This window comes from Equus quagga, chromosome 4, assembly GCF_021613505.1.
Source record: "Equus quagga isolate Etosha38 chromosome 4, UCLA_HA_Equagga_1.0, whole genome shotgun sequence".
Classification (NCBI taxonomy): domain Eukaryota; kingdom Metazoa; phylum Chordata; class Mammalia; order Perissodactyla; family Equidae; genus Equus; species Equus quagga.
Window position 1 is genome coordinate 110,845,547 of NC_060270.1, and position 21,650 is coordinate 110,867,196.

At 38.5% G+C, this 21,650-nt stretch overlaps 1 protein-coding gene across 1 annotated transcript in view; it reads right to left on the reverse strand.

Moving 5' to 3' along the window:
* Positions 1-3,394: 3,394 nt before the first annotated feature.
* Positions 3,395-21,650, reverse strand: part of METTL8 (methyltransferase 8, methylcytidine) — a 190,821-nt gene continuing 172,565 nt past the window's right edge. The window contains exon 11 of the mRNA XM_046658544.1: positions 3,395-3,498. Coding sequence (XP_046514500.1) covers positions 3,404-3,498 — 95 coding nt within the window. The 3' untranslated portion in view covers positions 3,395-3,403. The remainder of the gene's footprint in view (positions 3,499-21,650) is intronic.

A 21,650-nucleotide genomic window follows, 5' to 3' on the forward strand; every position in this document is an offset into this window, starting at 1 on the left:
TCTTCTCTGCTCCCACACTATGCTGCTTATAACCTTTATTATATCACTTATCAATTTGTTTTGTAATTATTTTTTTTACATGTTCACTTCCCTCACTAGGTCTTGAATTCCTTGAGGGCAGAAATTTTTGTGGTATCTATTTCTATATGCCAGCACTAAATGAAAGTGAATGAATGACTAAATAATGGTGGCTCTGTTAGTACAACAGAAAATGGGTAATAATTTTTTTCCTTTTCTCAATTGCCCAAACTCTGTGACTATTTATTTAGATTTAGCATCTTTTAAAAGAAGAAGAAGAAGAAGAAGAAAAAAAAGCAGGGGTTTAGAATACAATTTTCAGTATTAATATGTTATCTTAACCACTTAAAAATTTCTTTTTATTTATAAGAAGTCTTACAACTCCCAGTTTTGCTTAATAAGTAGATATATAAAGGAGAAAGACTAGAAAAGTTTTTGTCTCCTGTTCTGTTTGTAACACACTTCATCGTGCATAATTAACAATTAACGTTCAGTTCTTGTCTTGCTAGTCCTTCTAGCAGTATTTGACTCAGCCGATTGCCCCCTCCTCCTTGACCCTCTGTCTTTATTTGACCTCGGGGACACTATCCTGGTTTCCCTCCTACCTTGATGGCTGCTTTTGATCAGTCCTCTCTGGATCCTCCTCCTCTTCCGATCCACTAAATATCGGAGTCCGCCAAGCCTTAGTCTTTGATTCCCTTCTCTTCTCTTCCTACAGTCTGCTACCTCACTCCCTTCGGCCCTGGTTCTCAAGCCCAGCTACAAATTGGAATCACTTGAGAAGATTTTAAAATGAATTACCAACTCCAGGCCCCTTTTGTATCCGAGCCTCTGGAGGCAGAGCCAGGATTTCACAGGTTTTTAAGCACCCTAAGTGATTGTAATGTGGGACCAAAGTTGGGGATCACATTGGGTGGCTTTAAATACCATCTCTATGCAGATTAGTTCAAGATATATGTCCCTGGCCCTGAGGTCTCTTTGAACTTCAACCTCAAATATCCAACTGGTTCTCAACAGCTTCTCTGGGGCTCTCTAATAACTAGTATATTCAAAACTGAACTCTTGATATTTGCCCCCAAACCTGTTCTTTCCCCAGTCTTCCCATCTCTGTAAATAGTCCCATCATTTAGCAGTTGCTCAGACCAAAACCCTAGGAATCATCTTTCATTCCACACTCCCCTCACTTCCCACGTCCACGTAACTCAGTCCTGATCAGCTGTACACAAAAAGGATTTTCCAAATATCATCATTTCTCCTCTCCTCCAAGGCTGTCACCCTAGCCTGGGCCATCATCATCATCTCTTACTGAGTTAAAGCAATAACCTGGTCATTGGTCTCCCGGTTTCCACTCCTGCTTTCCTATCCTCCATTGCCCACACAGTTGCCAGAGAGATCTTGAACAAATATAAATTTGGTCACATCATTCCATTTCTTAAAACCCTTCAGTAGCTATCTTCATACTTAAGAGAAAATCCAAACTTAGTCCACAAATGACTGGCCCCTGTCTGGATCTCCAGCCTCCCCTCTGACTCCTTTACACCTTGCTTGCTTTGTTTCACCTCATTGGCCTTCTTAAAGCTATTCCTCAAATGAGCAAACACACTCCCACTTCAGGGCCTTTGCACTTGCTGTTTGCTTTGCCTGGAAATCTTTTCCACCAGACCTTAGCACAGCCTGTTTCCTCACTTCATTCCCATCTATGCACAAATGCCCCCTCCTCAGAGAAACCTCCCTCAACCATTCTATCTGTAGTGCAGTTCCTCCCTGCCTACCTTTATTATTCTTTAGAGCTTCAACACTACCTCAGATATTGCATGTATGTATTCTTATGTTAATGTTCTGTATTTTTCACACTAGAATGCAAGCTCCATGAGGGCAGATGTTTTATTTTTTTGCTGAGGAAGATTAGCCCCGAGCTAACATCTGTGCCAATCTTCCTCTAATTTTTGTGTGTGGGACACCTCCACAGCATGGTTGTTGAGTGAAGTAGGTCAACACCTGGGATCTGAACCCATGAACCTGGGCCCCCGAAGTGGAGCACATGGAACTTTAACCACTCAACCACAGGGCCAGACCCAGGCATATCTGGTTTCTCAGCACCTAAAACAAAATATGTTTTCACCTATAACACGTTTGAAATCAGGATGCCCCTTACAATTAAGGGCATGCCATAGTTAAATAAGCAATGTTTTCTTCTTTCTTTGTATAATATATAATAAAGATGCATTATATAGTCAATGATTTTAGGCTCAATGAAATATGGTACCAGGCACCCAACAAATTACATAATGGGCTGGGGGCACCAAATAAACATATAAGTAATTACAATAAGTGTTAATATACCTGGGCCAAAAACGTTACATCCTGGTTATCATTTACATAGAGGAAATGCACCATAGAAACAGAAGATTTTCACCAGTGTAAGGTGGTCAGAAAGCCCTGGGTTATACCTCAAACACAGCTGTGGGGACCCTTGGCATACAGAACCCTAGAAGTCTTGAGAGTAGGGGGGGAGTCACTGGAAAAAGAAAGCAAATTTGAAAGAGAACTGGTCATCAAAGAAAAAGAGGTATCAAAGATACTGGACAAAGGTATGTCTAAAACCTGTCTCAACTAACAAAGGGATGCAAGTATAGCAATTGTTAGCCTCAAAGTCATTGCTGAATAAGACCCCCAAAAGAATATGGGAGCATCTCCTACCAAGCATATAGTGCACTTTTCAAACAAAAATATTTTTTATATTGATAGCACCAATGTCTTATTAGCTAGCATTTTTCAATGCTTACCATATGCCAGGCACCAGGTAGTGTTTACGTGCATTATCTAATTTAATCCTAACCATAAACTCTATGAGATAGATACTATAGTTATCCTCATTTTACAAATGACAAACCTGGGGCATAGAGCGATTAGGGAGCTTGTCGAAAGCCATGCAGGTATTCAAGGAAGAAACTAGGGGCTGGCCCAGTGGCGCAGTAGTTAAGTTGGCACATTCCACTTCGGTGGCCCGGGGTTCACTGGTTTGGATCCTGAGTGCAGACATGGTACCACTTGGTAAGCCACACTGTGGTAGGCATCCCACATATAAAGTAGAGGAAGATGGGCATGGATGTTAGCTCAGGGCCAGTCTTCCTCAGCAAAAAGAGGAGGATTGGCAGCAGATGTTAGCTCATGGCTAATCTTCCTCAAAAAAAAAAGGAAGAAACTAGAATTGGAATCCAGGTCTGCTTGAGGCCAAAGTCCATGCTCTCAACTGCTCTGAACGCTGCCTTTTATTTAGTTCAGTTTCCACAGACTATACTTAATTTCTGGATGGAATGTCATGGAGCTTTCAATTATGTACTGGAACTGAAGCGAAGGGAGCTCTTTGGCTTCTCACCCTTTCCTACTTCCTGATCATGTTTTCTCTTCCTTGACTGTCAGCATAAGAGAGACGGGCTTGGGTGCAGACAAACTTTGTGACAACGGTGGTAACAAAATCTATTGAATAGGCAAAAACAACAGTGGAAAGGTAACTCCAAGCCTGACAATCAAACTAACCAAGACATTAAGCAAAGCATTAGCTGAAATGGATTGAGAATCAGTCAGCTGTATAAGAAAAACCACAGAGAAGTTTAAGATCAATCTTGTCTAAATAGAGTCAAACAAAGCTGCTGTAACGTATATTGCCTTTATTCTTTTTGTTAAACATTTATAGACATTAAACTGAAGAAATATAAGTGGAGTTTAGGCTTTGTACAATTTCCTGGTTTGGGTTATCAATTTAAGTTAACAGTATCAAAACAAGTCAATTTTGAAGTATTATGGCCTTTTACACTGATGACTATTAAATTTTATATATACTTTTTATTGCACTGGATTATTCAGTGCATTTTCAGTGCTGTAATTTTGAATGACTCTTTCCAAGTTTCTGAGGTAGCTTGCACCTGCTCGTGTTACAGCTTTTTACAGCCTCATGTAACGATGGATTTGAAGACTTTTCTAATATTTATTGTTACACCAGAATGGGTCTTATATTCCACATAAGAAGATACGGAATAGCAATTACCACTGTATAGGGAAATTGGCAATGCTACTGTGATGACAAGCACAGTTGTAGTAGTGTGACCAATTTCTTCATTTCCTTAATAACCTTCATAGTTGTAATGAGTCATCCCTGTCTCTTATTCTAAATTATAGGACACCCTTTTATTCCCAAACCAAATGAATATACATGATGACATTTTTTTCTTTCTCCCGCTCATTTCAAAGACCTAATTTTTCATAATCCAGCAGTTAAGAGAATCAGACAGACGTGAGTTGGAATCCTGGCTAAGATAAAGAAAAGGTTAGAGAAGGCGTGGATTCCTCCACTGCCCCCAACTTGTCCTCTAGACGTCTTTCAGAGGCTATGAAACATGGTCAGGCTCTTTGTTGCTGTGAGTCTGACATATAAGCAGCTAGCCCCTTCCATTCCTTTTATGAAAACAGAAGGAGGAAGAGAGGAGGAGAAGAGGAAGTAGTTTCCGGTTTGACAATCCAGCAGACAATATTTACTCTATATATCAATTTCACTATTCACAAATAAGAGATTTTTTAAGGAGCTGTTAAGTAACAGTCATCTGAGAAGACAGAACATATCTGCCTTCCAGGTCCTAGTGTGTTAGTAGGTGGCGTTCGTCACAGAAATTCAGACACTGAGCTCATGAGAAAGACAGCCTCAGCATATTATTAGTCATTTTATCCCTGTTAGTATCTTTTCTTGAGCGTGAATAATTGAAATCACTGATTAGCATCTTAGCAGTGCTGCAAACTAAGGAGACCAATTGTTTTCTCCTATGATTCCTGGAAACAGATGAGGAACTGTCTGAGCTGAGAAGATTGCAACATGTTTTAACTAGTTGCTTCAGTAGCACACAAAGTTTTTCTACATTGGCTTAAAAATGAGTGACTGTTATTTAGACAAAGATTTGAAACCAAAATTTTCAGTGATGTAAATTCTACAGATGAGTCATTTGACCTGTTAAAAGGAGTATGTGAGCATAAAAACAATGGTAAGAGGAAGTATTTTTGACTTGAACATAAACTTCAAAGTTAGAGAAGATGCCCCTCATGAGATATAAAACTATAGGCCTAACAAAAATATTAAAAAGTTCAGAGATGATTAACTCTGATAATGGTGATTGAGGAGTTATATTTAGATCAAGAAACAGATTCATTCTGTAAGAAAGCTTGAGAACAAGAAAGTTTCTGTTTGGATTTTGAAGAAAAACAATAAAGGTCTGCCATTTGTTCTGATCTTTCAACAGAAGCCAGAAGAATTAATGTCTCATTAAGGAAAAGAGTAGCTGAAACAAAATATGGTGTTTCTTTTATGAACTGGAAATAAAACATCAAAGTTGGTGGTGTAAAACTCTATAACATTGGGGCCCACCCAGTGGCACAGCAGTTAAGAGCACACGTTCCGCTTCTTGGTGGCCCGGGGTTCGTTGGTTCGGATCCTGGGTGCGGACATAGCACCGCTTGGCAAAAAGCCATGCTGTGGTAGGCGTCCCACATGTAAAGTAAAGGAAGAAGATGGGCATGGATGTTAGCTCAGGGTCAGTCTTCTTCAGCAAAAACAGGAGGATTGGCAGTAGTTAGCTCAGGGCTAATCTTCCTGAAAAAAAAATAACCAAAAAACACTAACATCACAAAGACCCCAAAATTGTGAGACTCACAAGTGAAAGCAATGTTGATTTGTTTCTTGACTTCAATTAGTATGAATCATTCTATGTGCTTAAACAATGAGGTGTCAATATAAAGACTCTGAAGCATTAGTGAGCATCTGAGAAATCTGAAGAACCCAGCCAAGACTTGAACCCAAGTGCTCTGACGTCTCTGTCTCCAGACCTGCCCATTCACCATGTTAACATCATCAAAGGTCTACATCTTCGCCTCTCTCTGTTTCCTCCTGATCTATCAGCTGCCTCTGGCTTCACTGTCTACCTAATGCAACCAAACCCTGCAATCTATTCCTTCAACCCCACTCTTGCCAAGACTATTAAGTTCCTTATTCCTTTGAGAGGTCATCCACTCTGAATCAATCCAAACACTGGCTTCTTATTCTCATACCTAAAAGTCTGGAGAAAAAAATCACCAGATTATCAAAAATTAATGTTAGAAATGGACATCTCTGGGGATAGGGCTATAGGGTAATTTCATTCTCTGTACTAATAAATGTAGAAGAAATGATGGAATTAGAAAATCACCTTTTGGCAATCAGCACAGTAACATTTCAGGCAAGAGGCAGCAATGGATGCTAATACTAAAGGGTGAAAGTGGAATGAGGAGCAGAATTTTACATAGTCTCTAAGTACTTCCCTCAAAAATGTATTAATTATAAATTACACAATGTTATAAACCATTATAATCCCAATAAAATTACTTAAAAAATTATTAATTATAAAAGAGTGGAGGAGGGGGAAGCCCCCTGGCCAAGTGGTTAAGTTTGTGCACTCTGCTTTGGTGACCCGGGGTTTTGCCGATTTGGATTCTGGGTGTGGACATGGCACCGCTCATCAGGCCATGCTGAGGTGTCAGTGTCCCACATAGCACAACCAGAGGCACTCACAACTAGAATATACAACCATGTACTGGGGGCCTTTGGTGGGGAGAAGAAGAAGAAAAAAAAGATTGGCAACAGTTGTTACCTCAGGTGCCAATCTTTGGGGAAAAAAAAAAGGTTGAGGAGTAATTTTCCAGTTGAGAAACCTGGTAGATACCATCTTAAGCAACTGATCAAATTAATACTACCAGAAATGGGACAAATTGACATCATGGGCTACCCACTGGGATGCAATAACAAGAATTTGGCTTCACTTCTATGATGTTCCAGCAAGATCTGGGTCTAATCATAAGGAAATTTCAAATAAACCTACATTGAAAGACATTCTACAAAATTATTGACCTGTAGTCTTAAAAAATGTCAAGGTCCTGGAAGTCAAGGAAAGACTGCAGAACTGTTTCAGGGTGAAGGAGACTAGAGAGACATAACAACTGGGTATAATACTACAATATGTGTTTTTTCAACACCACCAAGCAATTAACTCAATTCTGACACTATCTACCTGGAGAAAGCATCAGATCCTACAGGTTAAGGGCTCAGTCCCACAGGTTTGCTTCCTCTGCAACTTCAGATGCCAATCACAAGTCCAGGTTGTTACCTGTCTTCTAACTGGCTATTAATCAGTGGTTCCCACAATCAGGTTTGATTAATTTGCTAGAACAGCACACAGAACTCGGAGAAACATTTACTTATGCTTACCAGTTTATTATAAAAGGATATAACTCAGGCACAGCCAGATGGAGGAGATGCATAAGGTGAGGTATGTGGTAAGGGGCGTGGAGCTTCTATGCTCTCTAAGAGCACCACTCTTCCTGCACATCCATGTGTTCACCAACTGAAGTCCATCCTTTTGGGTTTTTATGGAGGCTTCATTACATAAGCATGATTGATTAAATCATTGGCCATTGGCATTGATTCAACCTCCAATTCTTATCCCCTATCTGGAGGTTAGGAGGGTGGGACTAAAAGTTCCAACTCTCTAATCACACGGTTGGTTCCCTTAGCAACCACCCCCCAACCTTAGGGGCTTTCCAAGTCACTTTGTTAACATAAACTCAGGTATGGTTGGAAAGGGTTGGAAAGGGTTTATTATGAATACCAGGACACCTTTATCACTCTAATCACTTAGAAAATTCCAAGGGTTTTAGGAGTTCTGTGCCAGAAACTGGACAAAGACCAAATATATATTTCTTGTGATAAATTGCAATATCACAAACACATAAATCTGGAGTGGATCCTTTTCCTATAAAGAATACTGTTGGGACAATTGCCAAACTTGAATAGGGTCTCTGGACAAAGGGTATATCGGAGTTCTTCGCACAATTCTTGAAATTGTTCTGTAAGTTTGAAATTGTTTCAAATAAGTTGTTTCAAAATAAAAAGTAAAAAAGCTCCTGCTTTTTCATTTTTAAAATCATGAATCATTAGATACATACACAAAAAAATAAGTATAATGTATATGTGAGTTATGACATTTAAAAATAAAAATGAACACCTATGGGGACTGGCCCTGTGGCCTAGTGGTTAAGGGTTAAGTTCAGGGTGCTCTGCTTCGGTGGCCCGGGTTCAGTTCCCAGGCACAGACCTATATCACTCGGCAACGGCCATGCTGTGGTGGCGACCCACATACAAAATAGAGGAAGACTGGCACAGATGTTAGCTCAAGGAGAATCTTCCTCAGCAAAAAGAAGAAGAAGAAGAAGAAGAAGAAGAAGAAGAAGAAGAAGAAGAAGAAGAAGAAGGAGAAGAACACCTATGAATTTATCACTGAATTTGAAACATAGAATATTTATCAAAAATCTTAAAGTTCCCCATGGGCTTCTCTCCATCTCACCCTCCCAAGGAGTCATTATCCTGAATACGTTTTATCATTCCCTTGTTTTTCTTGAAAGATTCACCACACATATAGAAATTCTTAAATAAAATTTTCTGATAAGTAAAGAGGTATAGCATTTTCCCCCTTCTTTGTTTATTGGTTACTTTTATGTCTTCTTCTTTAAATCATCTGTCTTATCCTTTGCCCATTTTTCTATCTGGTTGGGTTTTTTCCTTATCAGTTTGTAGATACTCTTATATACTATGGATACTATCTTTGTCTGTTGTATCTGTTGCAAATATTTTTCCTAGTCTGATGCTTGTCTTTTAACTTTGTAACTTTTTTGTGGTGCCTTTCATTGTATAGATACTTTAAATGTTTATCTGGTCTAGTCTGTAGTTTTATCTATAACCACTGTGTTTCTTATCCTATCTAGGAAATCTTCCTTTTTTTAAAGATATCCAAATTTTCTTCTAATACTTTGGTAGTTTTGTTTGTTTTTATGTTTAGATCTTTAACCCATAAGTAATTTATTCTTTGTTTATGGTGTGAAGTAGGGATCTAAATTGACATTTTTCACCCGTGATATGCAGAATAATGACCTGACAGAGATGTCTATACCCTAAACCCCAGAACCTGTAAATGTTACTCCACCTGGCAAAAGAGATTTTGCAGCTATGATTAAGGTTATGAAATTTGAAATAAGGAAATTATCCTGCATTATCTTGGTGGGAAAAGCCTAACCACACAAGTCCTTAAAAGTGGAGAACATTTCCTGGCTGTGGTCAGAGGGAACTATGACTATAGCAGAATGGTTAGAGAAATGCAATGTTGCTGGCTTTGCAGATGGAGAAGAAGGTCAAGAACGAAGGAATGAGGATGGTTTCTAGAACAGGAGAAAGTAAGGAAATAGATTCTCACTCACAGCCTCCAGGAAGGATGCAGTCCTGTTGATACCTTGATTTCAGCCCACTGAGACCCACCTCAGACTTTTGATCTACAGAACTGTAAGATAATGAATTTCTATTACTTGTCACCATGATTTTGGTAATTTGTTAATTAGAAAACTAATAAACCCCTCTAACCAACACCTTTTTATTAAATATTCCATCCTGTTCCTACTAAATTAAAATGTCTTTACTGTGTACATAATTCCCATGCACATGCTGATTTCTGAACTCCCTATTCTGATCCATTCATCAGAATGGATCTCTCGGGGCCAGTCCTGTGGCCAGGTGGTTAAGGCCATGCACTCCACTTTGGTAGCCCAGGGTTTCACTGGTTTGGATCCTGGGCAAGTACATGGCACTGCTCATTAGGCCATGAGGGGTGGCATCCCACATAGCACAACCAGAGGCACTCATAACTAGAACATACAATTATGTATGGGGGGGGGTTGTTTTGGGGAGAAGAAGAAGAAGAGAAAAACAAAAAGAAGATTGGCAACAGATGTTAGCTCAGGTGCCAATCTTTAAAAAAGAAAAAAAGAATGGGTCTCTTTTCCTGATCCATAACCATATTGTTTTAATTATTGTTAGTTTATAATGTTGTTTTTGTTGTTTTAATGTCTTGAATCCTTCCTCTCCTTTTAATCTCCATTCTTACTTCTTTATTTAGGACCTTATAATTTCGCTCCTCTTTCCTAGCATCGTTTTTTTTTAAAGATTGGCACCTGAGCTAACAACTGTTGCCAATCTTTTTTTTTTCTGCTTTTTCTCCCCAAATCCCCCCAGCACACAGTTGTATATTTTAGTTGTGGGTCCTTCTAGCTGTGGCTTGTGGGACGCCACCTCAACGTGGCCTGATGAGAAGTGCCATGTCCGCACCCAGGATCCAAACCGGCAAAACGCGGGGCCACCGAAGAAGAGCATGAAAATTTAACCACTCGGCTCCGCGGCTGGCCCCTTTCCTAGCATCTTAACCACTCTGTCTTCAGTTTCACTCTCCTCCAGTTCATTCTTCACTCTATTGCCAACATGATTTAAAATGCAAGCATCATCAGATTTCTACTCTTTGAATCCTTCATGGCCATCCTTCATCTTCAATACAAAGTCCAAATTTCTTGGTATGGTACATAAAAGTGGTATGAAAATGACACTGCCTATCTCATCAGTGTCATCTGCCCCTGCCTCACAGGTACCATCTGCTCCAGACACCAAAGAACCTGCAGTTCACAGAGTGCACCACTCTTTCAATTCTTTGTATCTTTGGCTATGTTGCTGCTTCTGCCTAGAATATCTTCCATTCCTCCTCCAAGCCAATCAGCACTGTACATTCAAAACTCAGATAAAGCACCAATTTCCCTCAGCAAACTTTCCACATTCCTCACTGTTAGATTGACCTAGTGCCCTTCCGTTGTCCTCCCACAGCAGCACAAATAGACCTCTTCCAGCAGGTATTATACATTTTTATTGCAATTATTGGTTTACTTGTCTACCTCTCTCACTAGATAGTGAACTCTTTGAAGACAGGAATTGTCTTTCGTTTCTGTATCCACAGTACTTAACAGAGTGCTAACAACCTTGTAATAATAAGAAGAATATGAAAAATAATGAAATAAGTGGTAACTCATTAAAATCTGGGCAAAGTGCTTTTCATAATTCAATAACTACTAAGTGTCAGCTCATAATTTTGTGTTCTGTGAAACTGATTTTAACTAAAAATAATATTGTCCAGCTTGTTCACTCATCTTATTCACAAATCTTGGCTACAAGTGACTTTGGGATGCTTCCAAAGGAAGAAAGTTTCCTATGTTGAACAAATTCAAAAGAACATGACTCAGGCTCTAAAAGTAATCCAGAAGAGAATTTCTAAAATATTTTGAGTAGGAATGTTATTGCTGGATTATTTTGATAGGAATAAATGCCTGTGAGAACCACCAGATTCAGTGAAGTGCCTCTCCTCTGTGCTCCCATAGCAATGAACACAAACATCTAGCCTAGCACGTGTTGTGTCATACGGAAGTCATATATTTAAATCTCTTCTCCATTACCAGTGGTTTTTAATCAGGGAAAATAATACAACCCCCTTCCCCTACAGAAGCGTTTGGGGAAATTTTTGATTGTCATAATGATGGGGGGAGGTGCCCCTCTCATTTAGTGTCTAGGAGCCAGAGATGCTAAATATCTTACAATGTGCAGGATAGTCCTGTACAACAAAGAATTATCCTGCCCAAAATGACCATAGTGACCCCATTAAGAAGCTGACTTGTTTTATCTTTGATTTCCCTTTGGCTAGGAGAAGGCCAGCACTAGAAGTCACTCTGAACTGAAACTGCAAAGGAATGGGGTCAGGAACACCCAGTCATAGTTTGTAGGCTGTGTGGGCTTAAATGACCAGTCCGTTACTTTGTAGTCACTGTTATAGTTACTTCTATATTTCTCTCTTATATAATTGACGAAAGATGAATGAGGAGAGAATTAAGTCATTAATCCAAGTATTTCTTTTTCTTTTTTTGTTGGTCCAGATAAGGTTAATGTTAATAGAAATATCAAAAAACCTTTATCTTCAGTACTTTCTTCCATCAATCTACCCATCTCTAGGAGTCTCCTTCATATTTTGGCATCTACCTCCAGAACCTTCCCAGTTTGGCACCACTCTAGGAAATAGCCATCTTGGCCTGGAACACCATTCCTTTAGAGTCCAAGGTATACCTGATACGCCATTCCTCTAGGGTCCAAGGTCTTCAATGTTGAAACTGAGAATCCAGGTGGTTCCCACATAGTACGGTTTCTACATTATCTCTAAATTCTCTTCTTTCTTCAACCTTCTACGATTCAACACCACTAAACATCTACAATATTTTCACAAGTCCTTCCTAAACTTACTCATGACTCTAAGCTATTAATGAACATGCACAGTTTTTAAAAGAATAGTGCCTGTGCCATGAATTGAAGTGCAAGAAAGAATTTTAAGGAGAAAGGGGCCATTTGAAGACCATTTCAGTCAAGCGGGAGATATTTTTTGGGCTGCTGGATTTCGGGTTTCTCTAATCATGATTTTTAGGAAACCAGCTCTCCACCATTCTGTGGGTCCATTCTTAATTTTAAAACGACGTTGTTTATTGTCTGCTTCTGCTAGAATATCAACTTCATGAGAGCAAGAACTTTGTTTGATTTCTTTATACTACATCCCCAGTGCCTAGAACTCTACCTATTATATAGTGGCCCTCATTAAATATTTGTTAAATGAATGAATAAGTAATTTACTATAAGTAGAGATTTAATCATTTACCAATAAAAGAATAGAGTGGTATATTCTACAACAAAAGAAAGTCATGGGAGGGGCAAGGAGCAGGAATCATATGCATAACATGAAATGTAAAAACAAATATCTCTAAATTATAAAGAGCACTTAAGCATGGTGCAAAGGTCAAGTGAAACTCATTTATCTTTTTTGTCTGATCTGGGTGAAGACTATCTGGTAAGCTCTCAGCAAAAATAAGATCGATTCTAAAGTATTACCCTGAAAAGTCCAAAGTCCATTAGCTTAAGCAATAATCCTGGACACACTTAAAACATTATTTTACAGGATCCTGATATGCACATTAAGACCCAAGCAAAATACCTCATAGGAGTAATGTTTGATACCTTACCAACAACATACAAAGAAATTACAACAATCCCATTTAACCATTTGTGTTTAATAGGAACCAGTAACTATTTCCATTTTGCAAAAAGGCAAAATAAAGATATTTGAAGTATAAGTCAACCAGGAAAACCATCTTAAATCAATACTGCATCAAAGTGAAATTTCCATGCAACTAGACTATAGTGAAGGAATTTAAATAAAACTAAAAAATCAACTCAGGGGTCAGCCCCATGGCTGAGTGGTTAAGTTCATGCGCTCCACTTTGGTGGCCCAGGGTTTCACTGGTTCGAATCCTGGGCACGAACATGGCACTGCTCATCAGGCCACGCTGAGGCAGCGTCCCACATGCCACAACCAGAAGGACCCACAATGAAAATATATAACTATGTACTGGGAGGATTTGGGGAGACAAAAGCAGAAAGAACAACAACAACAAAAAGATTGGCAATAGTTGTTAGCTCAAGTGCCAATCTTTAAAAAAAAAAATCAGCTCAAACATTGATAGCATAATTTTAAGACTCCAAATATTTCCTGATTTTAAAATGTCAATGAGAAGTATGAGAAAGACTTGTGAAAACAACGTGCATTATTCACTGCATATGCCAGCCAATCTTTTAAAAGTTCAAAGTGTCACAGAGGGTTGCAAAAGAAATTCTGTCTCCTGGATCCTTAGTTCAAAATCACTCTCAGGAGAAGTGTTTCAACTTGCAATTGCATTAAGCAGCAAATAACAGAAAACGTAGTTGTTTTTTCATGTACCAAGAAGTCTGAAGGTAGACAGTGATATGAGTTCAGGAGGCTTCTATCTTTCTGCACCTCCATCTTAGCATATAGTTTTTCACATAGTGTTGTCATTTCGTGGTCACAAGATGGCTTCTCCACCTCCATCACTGTACATGAATTCCAAGCAGGAAGAAAGTGACGAAGGGCAAAAGGCATGTGCCAGCTAAAACTTGGTGAGAGATTTATCAGAAGCCTTTATTCAGTGACTTTTCACTAAGGGCTCATTGACCAGATCTTGTCTCACACGGCCACCCCAAGTTGCAAGGAAATCTGTGAAATGCAATGTTTTTACTGGTACATTGCCATACTCTTGGTTTTTGTGGGACAGATGCATAGTAGACTGTTACAGATTAATGCAGTACTGAATATCTAACTGGGAGGCACTAAGTATGAAGGGATGCGGACCTCAGAGCCAATTTATCCTGATACTAATAAAGTTTAAACTTTGGCTTCCCTCACTTACGTGGACCTCTCCAAGGTCCTGGGAGAGGTCCTGAAAAAATGTTCACGAGGTTGTATGTCTTAGAAAATTTGCACAATTAAGGTTTTTTTTACTTATGGAATTATACTGTTATTATTTTATTTTATTTTATTTTATTTTATTTTATTTTATTTTATTTTGAGGAAGACTAGCCATGAGCTAACATCTGCTGCCAATCCTCCTCTTTTTGCTGAGGAAGACTGGCCCTGAGCTAACATCCATGCCCATCTTCCTCTACTTTCTATGTGGGATGCCTGCCACAGCATGGCTTGCCAAGCGGTGCCATGTCCGCACCCGGGATCTGAACCGGTAAACCTCAGGCCACCGAAGCGGAACGTGCGCACTTAACCACTGCAACACTGCGCCGGCCCCTAAGGTCTTTTAATTGCAATTAATTAATACCACTGCTCTCTTACACTCTGACCTTCCCATCCTCACAACATGAGGTGAGTGTTGTTGGAGTAGCCATGGGTATTTGGGGGATCAAGCTAAGTAGAAGCTAAATGGAGGATACATTCAGTTTGGATTTAGTGAGATATATTAAGGAGGGTCACAGTTGCTTCCATGTATCGTTGAGTTATTGCCAGCCACTGAAGTGTAGGAATCATTTTCAGGAATACTACTGCTGCCCACTGTGCTAACTCACCTGGCACCGTGATATGAAGGTACAGGGCTCAACATAAAGCTCATTAATAAGCCACCACGCTAACACATTGGTGACAAGCTGTTCAATGAGTGTCTTCAACTCAAGGAGTAGTTACATTAGTCATGAACAAGGAAACTTGAAATGCTCTGAAATGTCATATATGAAAGAAGCTAAGTAAAAGTTTTCCAAAATTTCAAAATAATCCTAAAATTTTACCTGACATTGCCAATAAGTCACGATGCTGAAAGAAACTTTTCTCTATTATCAACAATAAAAAACAAACTTCAAATTTGCTAGAGGAAAGTCTGGATTATCTTTGTATTCTATGTAAAATGTTATTGCAAAATTCAAAATCTTCACATGAAGAGGCAAACAATAAGCATGCAGCAAAAAAATGTTTTTAAAAATAGAGATGTGTCTGTCAGTTAATAAAATTTGTGTTGTTTTTCTGGATTTTGTGATATTCATGGTATTTGTCAGTTTTTAAAATCTAATGTGTTGTGATTTCTTTCCTCATTTTAAATAGTCGCTTTTGTTCCTGATTTTGTATCTTTTCTATTAACATGTTCCCCCTTCCTCCAAATTGGGTAACTTTCAAGCCCCATTGAACCTGGATCTGCCTTTGGGCCTCGGGAACCCAATAAGCCTCCTAGCAAGCAGTAATCTCTAAGGCCTTCCAGATATATCTCCATGTCCATTGGGAGAAGAAAGTGTAAGGAGAGTGGCATTCTCCTTTCAAGGCAGAATTGGAGCTGGCCAGAGATGCCCACTTGAAGTGTCTTTTTCCCTGAGCTGCATCCTGAATTCATTTAGCCTTCTTAGATGAAGTTCACTGTCAGGCATCCCACACCAGCCAGGAGAGGGTTATAGGAAGAAGACAAGAGGAAATGAGTTTTAAATTCTCTTACTCTTCCCACTGAAAACTAAACCTTTTGGTCCCACTGTATCCTTAAGAACTCCATTTTGTCATCGACCCATATTAGCTGTGTCTTTACCTGGACCTAAGAAGGGGTTTACCCAGCAGGTCCAGCACACTTCTCTAGGGGTATCCTGTGAAACATCAATCTCACAAATCTCTGATCCTTTAGCGTAATAAACTGGGGAAATGCTGCATGTTAGAGTCTTCTCTGAAGATGCCCAAAGCACACTAGCATCTCCAAAGCTTTAAAAAGTGCAGAAGTGGGTTGACTTTTATTCCACGTTTCCCAATCTAATTTGACCACAGGATCCTATTTACCCCTAGAATACATCTTGAGAATTTTTGCTCTAAATAGATGTACAAACATTTTATTATTCTTATCATTACCCTCATAACACAAGTAGCATGCCTCCAAAGGGCATTTGGTCTTTAAAGAGCTGTTGGTAACAAAAGAAACCAAGTGTCGTGGCCAAAAGGTTAGAAATGGTTTAAGACAGTGTTAGGGGACTATCTGTACACACTTCAAATTCCAACATCTTGATGACTGTTGTCCCACCATTCATAAGGCAGATCTTGAGTCTATTCCCAAAAGAGAGGATTATAATGGAGGATCTTATTTGTTACTTGATTATGTTTCCATGCTATTATTCTCAGATTTGGAATTAGTTGCCTAACAGATCAATGTACTTTAACACATGCACTTTTTAGTTCTTAGTTACAGAATCTATGGAATGATTGAGGTGTAAAGTCTGCTCATTTTCCTTGGTTAATAACAAAGCCAGTTTAAATCGCTATAAGAAATCTTGTTTAAATTTGCTCTTTAAAACATTCTGCTCAGGTATAAACTTATAGTATTGGTTGGTAGCCACAGATTTGGTAAAAGGAGAGGATCTGTGAGTTCAACCATATGCTAAGATAAATCAAGTGCATGAGACCAGTAGGCGTGCTTAGAAACACCAATACTAGGAGTGAATGAAAGGCCTGCTTTAGGAGTGGAATCACTACCGCTAGGACTTCATAAGCCTTACCAAAACCTTGTGTCTTAAAGGACACAAAATACATGTCTGTGGTGACTTTTAATTTCTTGTTTGCTTTTATTATTTATTTGTTGCTTTCATAATGCTATTGCCCTGGTCTTGGCATATCTGAATCTTTTTTCCCTCTTGTGCTAAAAGCAAATGGAGGGCATAGTTGCAGCTCTCCATTGATGAAAGGTATTTCTTAGTTTCTAGTCATATTAACCTGCAAACACAACACTCAGGAAATGTAGGAAAATGAGCCTCTGCAATCAGGGCTGCCATATATAGTGGTATAGGTTGTGGACTGTACAACCTGCACAGCTATACACAGCAGCCCGGTGCTGCAGTCTTCAATGGGGCCCTGTGTCTCCATCTTCCATACTTGCAGAAATAGGTTGACTGAAGAAGAGGGGTTTGTAAAGCAATCTTATGAAATTCTATGATTTTTCTTTTCACACAAGAAGCAAAGTTGATAATTTATGATGTAACTTTAAGTTCCACACTCTTTATTACGGAAAAAGGTAAATTTTTGTATTTGAGAAAAAAGTTCAGTAAAATAAAATTTGAGTAAAAATTAGAAGTGAAAGCCATTGTGATTATTTTCTATAAAGAGAAAAAAAATCCATTTTTTTAACATTAGAGAAAAAGAGGGGGATTAAAATGTGAGGTTCTTGGCAACCACTACATGAATCATTATTCTGCTCATTCTCTGCTCCTTTTCTAACACACCCCTTTCTGCAATCAGTTCAAAATGCAGAATGTCTATGGCTGGCAAGTTGGAGTCAGCAGCAAAATTTCCCTGAGATGCATTTTTATATTTGCCTTCAGTAGAGATGGAACTAGTGAAATTCTTCCAGCTTTCAAAATTAAACACATGAAACACTCTTCACAACCCAAGACACTCTTTTCCCGATAAGATAATGTCAGACACTAAGAAGAAAACAATACGTAAGCAAGATCTATGGTTAAATATATACCATTTTCCAGAGGCCCATAAGTAAATACATCCTCATCTTTTGCTCCTAAAATTACATATATTGTTCCTGAATAATCAACACTGTTCATTTTATAAGATATTGTCTTCTTAGATCTCTTTTGGTTGAGTATATGGATAAACATCTAAAAGTGATTGCTCTTGTATGATTTTCTGTTGACATCCCAATTAGCTCAAAGGCATCGTAGCTGTTTTAAGAGAGATGTGGTGGGACTGTCTCATTTTATTTAAATATAATGTGGATAATTGTCTCCTGCTTATTAGGAAACATCAAAACAGTGGGGAATTTTTTTTAATGCTCTCAAAAAAATAGACATATATATATGACAATATTATATATATATATATATATATATATATATATATATATAAAATCATTAGATAATATATGGCAGCCAAGCAACTGTATGTGTGTGTCTGTGTGTATACATATATATATGTGTGTGTGTGTGTGTGTGTGTGTGTACACATATATATATATCCTCAGCTGCATGGACAGAGGTCGTAGAGAAGTAAGACAAGGGGAATTGATTTCCTCTCTGTAGGGTAAGCTAGGGCATCCTTTTAATTGACTCTAAAATACTAAGTAGCTTGCAGTTGAAATGCAAAAATAGTATGCAATGAAGGAAGTAGTCTGGAGCCATTATCAGCTTGGTTCTAAGAGAGACTCCACAATGAGCTGGGACGGGGGTGGTGGGGGACTCTGCCTGACCAAACTTAAGCATTAGTGAGAAAAATACCAAATTCTACCTGTATGAATAGGGCTCTAAAATCTTACTTGGTGAGGTTATTTAATGTTTTGCTTTGTTAAAACTTATTTTCATAGTCTCTTTCAAAGTAGTGGGCATATAGCTGGAATCTGCATCTCAAGTAAATCATAATTTGGGCTTTAGTTGGACTAGAAAAACAAAATGTTTCTTTCCTCCTCGAAGCAGGAGACCCTACTTGCAGGAAAAGTATCTATGAAGAAAAACAGACTCAGAGTAGCAAACTAGGAAATCTAAACTTTTACAAAGTGATAACATTGTTATAATAGTGTTATAAGGTGTCTAATTTTATGGTTTAATGGTGGAAAAATAACAAGGAAAATATATGATAATTTTCTAGGTTTTTAGCAAAGTACTCATATTTTAAATCTTCTTATACTTAACTGGTAATCTCTGAATATGAGAAGATTTCTTATTTAAACATGACAGAAAAAATATTTACAGAAAAGGAAACTTGTTAAGTAACATTTGCCTTTAAATAATATATTTTTTTTAAAAAAACTTCATGGTAGGAGTACAGAACTATAGGCACAAATATGAACCATTCAGTAGAAGTTAATATGGTGTCTTGAAAGTGTTATCAATGGACTACCTGCATCAGAATCACTAGGAGGACTTGCAAAAATGCTCCCTGGGCTCCACGCCAGACTCTTCAAATTGGGGTAGATGAGAACTCCGGAATCCACATTTCAACAAATACCCTCATATGACTCCCAAGAACACTAAGATATGAGAACCACTGCACCAAAGTTTCTTGTAGATAAAATAGATACAATGTGCCCATTTTTGTCTCTTTAGTGCCTAGCATGCTGCCTGACCCAGAGCAGACATTCAATAAATATTTACTAAGAACTTGTATAGAGGAGAAGGTATTTCTCCTCTTAATCCTAGCTTAAGACCAAGCATTTACCTTAGGAAAGTATTCATCTATGTTCTATAGTTTCCAGAGGAAAATGACTACAGCAAAAAAAAGTGAAAGGCAAAGGACATGGGCCGGCCAACTGGAAATACATTATAAATGTATTTGATGTGCATACTTAATGCATGATATAAATGCATAGGCTTAATTAATGTGCTATAAATGTGTCAGCTCAATTAATTAAAGCATGAAACTTTTCTGCCCAGAGGCACCGTTTAAGAAATAACCATGGACAACATAGCCTCAATTGCAAAAAAATTTGTAAAATATTTGCATCTGATGGATGAGTAGAATAATTTTCAATATAAAAATTAGCACATTTAAAATTGCAATGGAAAAATACTAGAATGAATGTGCCAAAGTAGAGGATTGGAGTGGGTTTGGATAGGATGTACAAAAGGGCCATTGTAACTATTCAATTAGCAGGTTGTGAGAGCAGCTGGGCTGGATAGAGTTGGTGGTTGGGTTGGCAGTGATAAGAATGGGAAGTTAGACCAGTATCCAAAGATGCATCAGAAATAGGTCTGATCAACTAAAGGATGAATATGAGAAATGAATACAAATGGCCTTTAAAACCCTGTATGATCTGAAAAATCTGACCGTAATAAATTTATTCTCCAATCTACAAAAGCAAATGTTTGCTTATTTCAGTTCTTTACTGATAACTTAAAGTCTTCCCTATTTACCCATTGATCAATTTTAGAGTAAATTTATAGCACATTTATTCATTTAAGTACTTTATTTAATAGATTAAAATGAACAAAGCATGGTTCTAATATCACCAGAATCAACTTTTTGGTAATATGTAATATTATTAAAAAATAAAAATTGGGGCTGGCCCCGTGGCTGAGTGGTTAAAGTTCGCACGCTCCACTGTGGCGGCCCAGCGTTTTGCCAGTTTGGATCCTGGGCGCAGACATGGCACCACTCATCAAGCCAAGCATTCCACATGCCACAACTAGAAGGATTCACAACTGAAAATACACAACTATGTACTGGGGGGCTTTGGGGAGAAAAAGGAAAAATTTTAAAAAATGTTAAAAAAAAAAAATCAAGTCTTGTCCAGCCAGTAGATTTGTAATGAAAGGGCCATGTACCCATTCATTTTTCAAAAGAATGAAAGGATTGTTTTCCAAAATGGCATCTGTAACTACATTGTTTGCTACTTGAAAGTATTTCTCTTAGAAGTAGTGTTATATTACCATTGTGAATCTTTTAGATTAGTTTTCTAGGCTAGCCCACAAAACATACTGGAGTCACTCTGAACTCAAAAATCCCCAAGGGTACTGAGTCATTCTGAGCCTTGAGATCTAAAGCCCAGAGTTATCTCTGAAGTTTGAAGGATCACTCAGCCAGTGGGTCTTCCTGGATGTGTGTGTTGGGGGTGGGTCACAGTCAAAGCCGTAGAACCAGTGGTCCTCTTTGTTGGGGAAGAAGTTTCCAATCAAGGGGAACGGGCATCTTACAAATTCAAAGCAGAATCTGGAAATTTCAGAGCCTAATCTCTTGAAAAGGTTCTACAAGGTAAAAATCATGGAAATGAGGTTTGGTGTTTTCAAGTCTTCATCGTCAGAATACCGGTGAACAAACAACCTGAGATTTTGTTGATATTTTAAACAGAGCAAGTCTAGAGGGAAAAAAAGCTATACAAAGTGGATAATTAGTAACTGTTGAATAGATGGCACACTTTTGACACCACTTACAGTAATGGCTCATGGACTCCCTTTTCCTGAAAACATAGAAACCCCTAGCATAAAAGTGGGAGACTGGAAAGAGAGGCCAATGTGGCAAGAGTTTTTCCCTGTAACTAAATCAGAAGCAATACAGTTAGAAAATAGGGGCCAGCCCCACGGCCAAGTGGTTAAGTTCACGCACTTGGCTTTGGCGGCCCAGGGTTTCACTGGTTTGGATCCCGGGCGCGGACATGGCACTGCTCATCAGGCCATGCTGACATGGCGTCCCACATGGCACAACCGGAAGGACCTATAACTAGAATATACAACTATGTACTGGGGGGTTTTGGGAGAAGGAGAAAAAAAACAAGAAGAAAAAGATTGGCAACAGTTGTTAGCTCAGGTGTCAATCTTTAAGAAAAAAAATCCCAGTAAAATA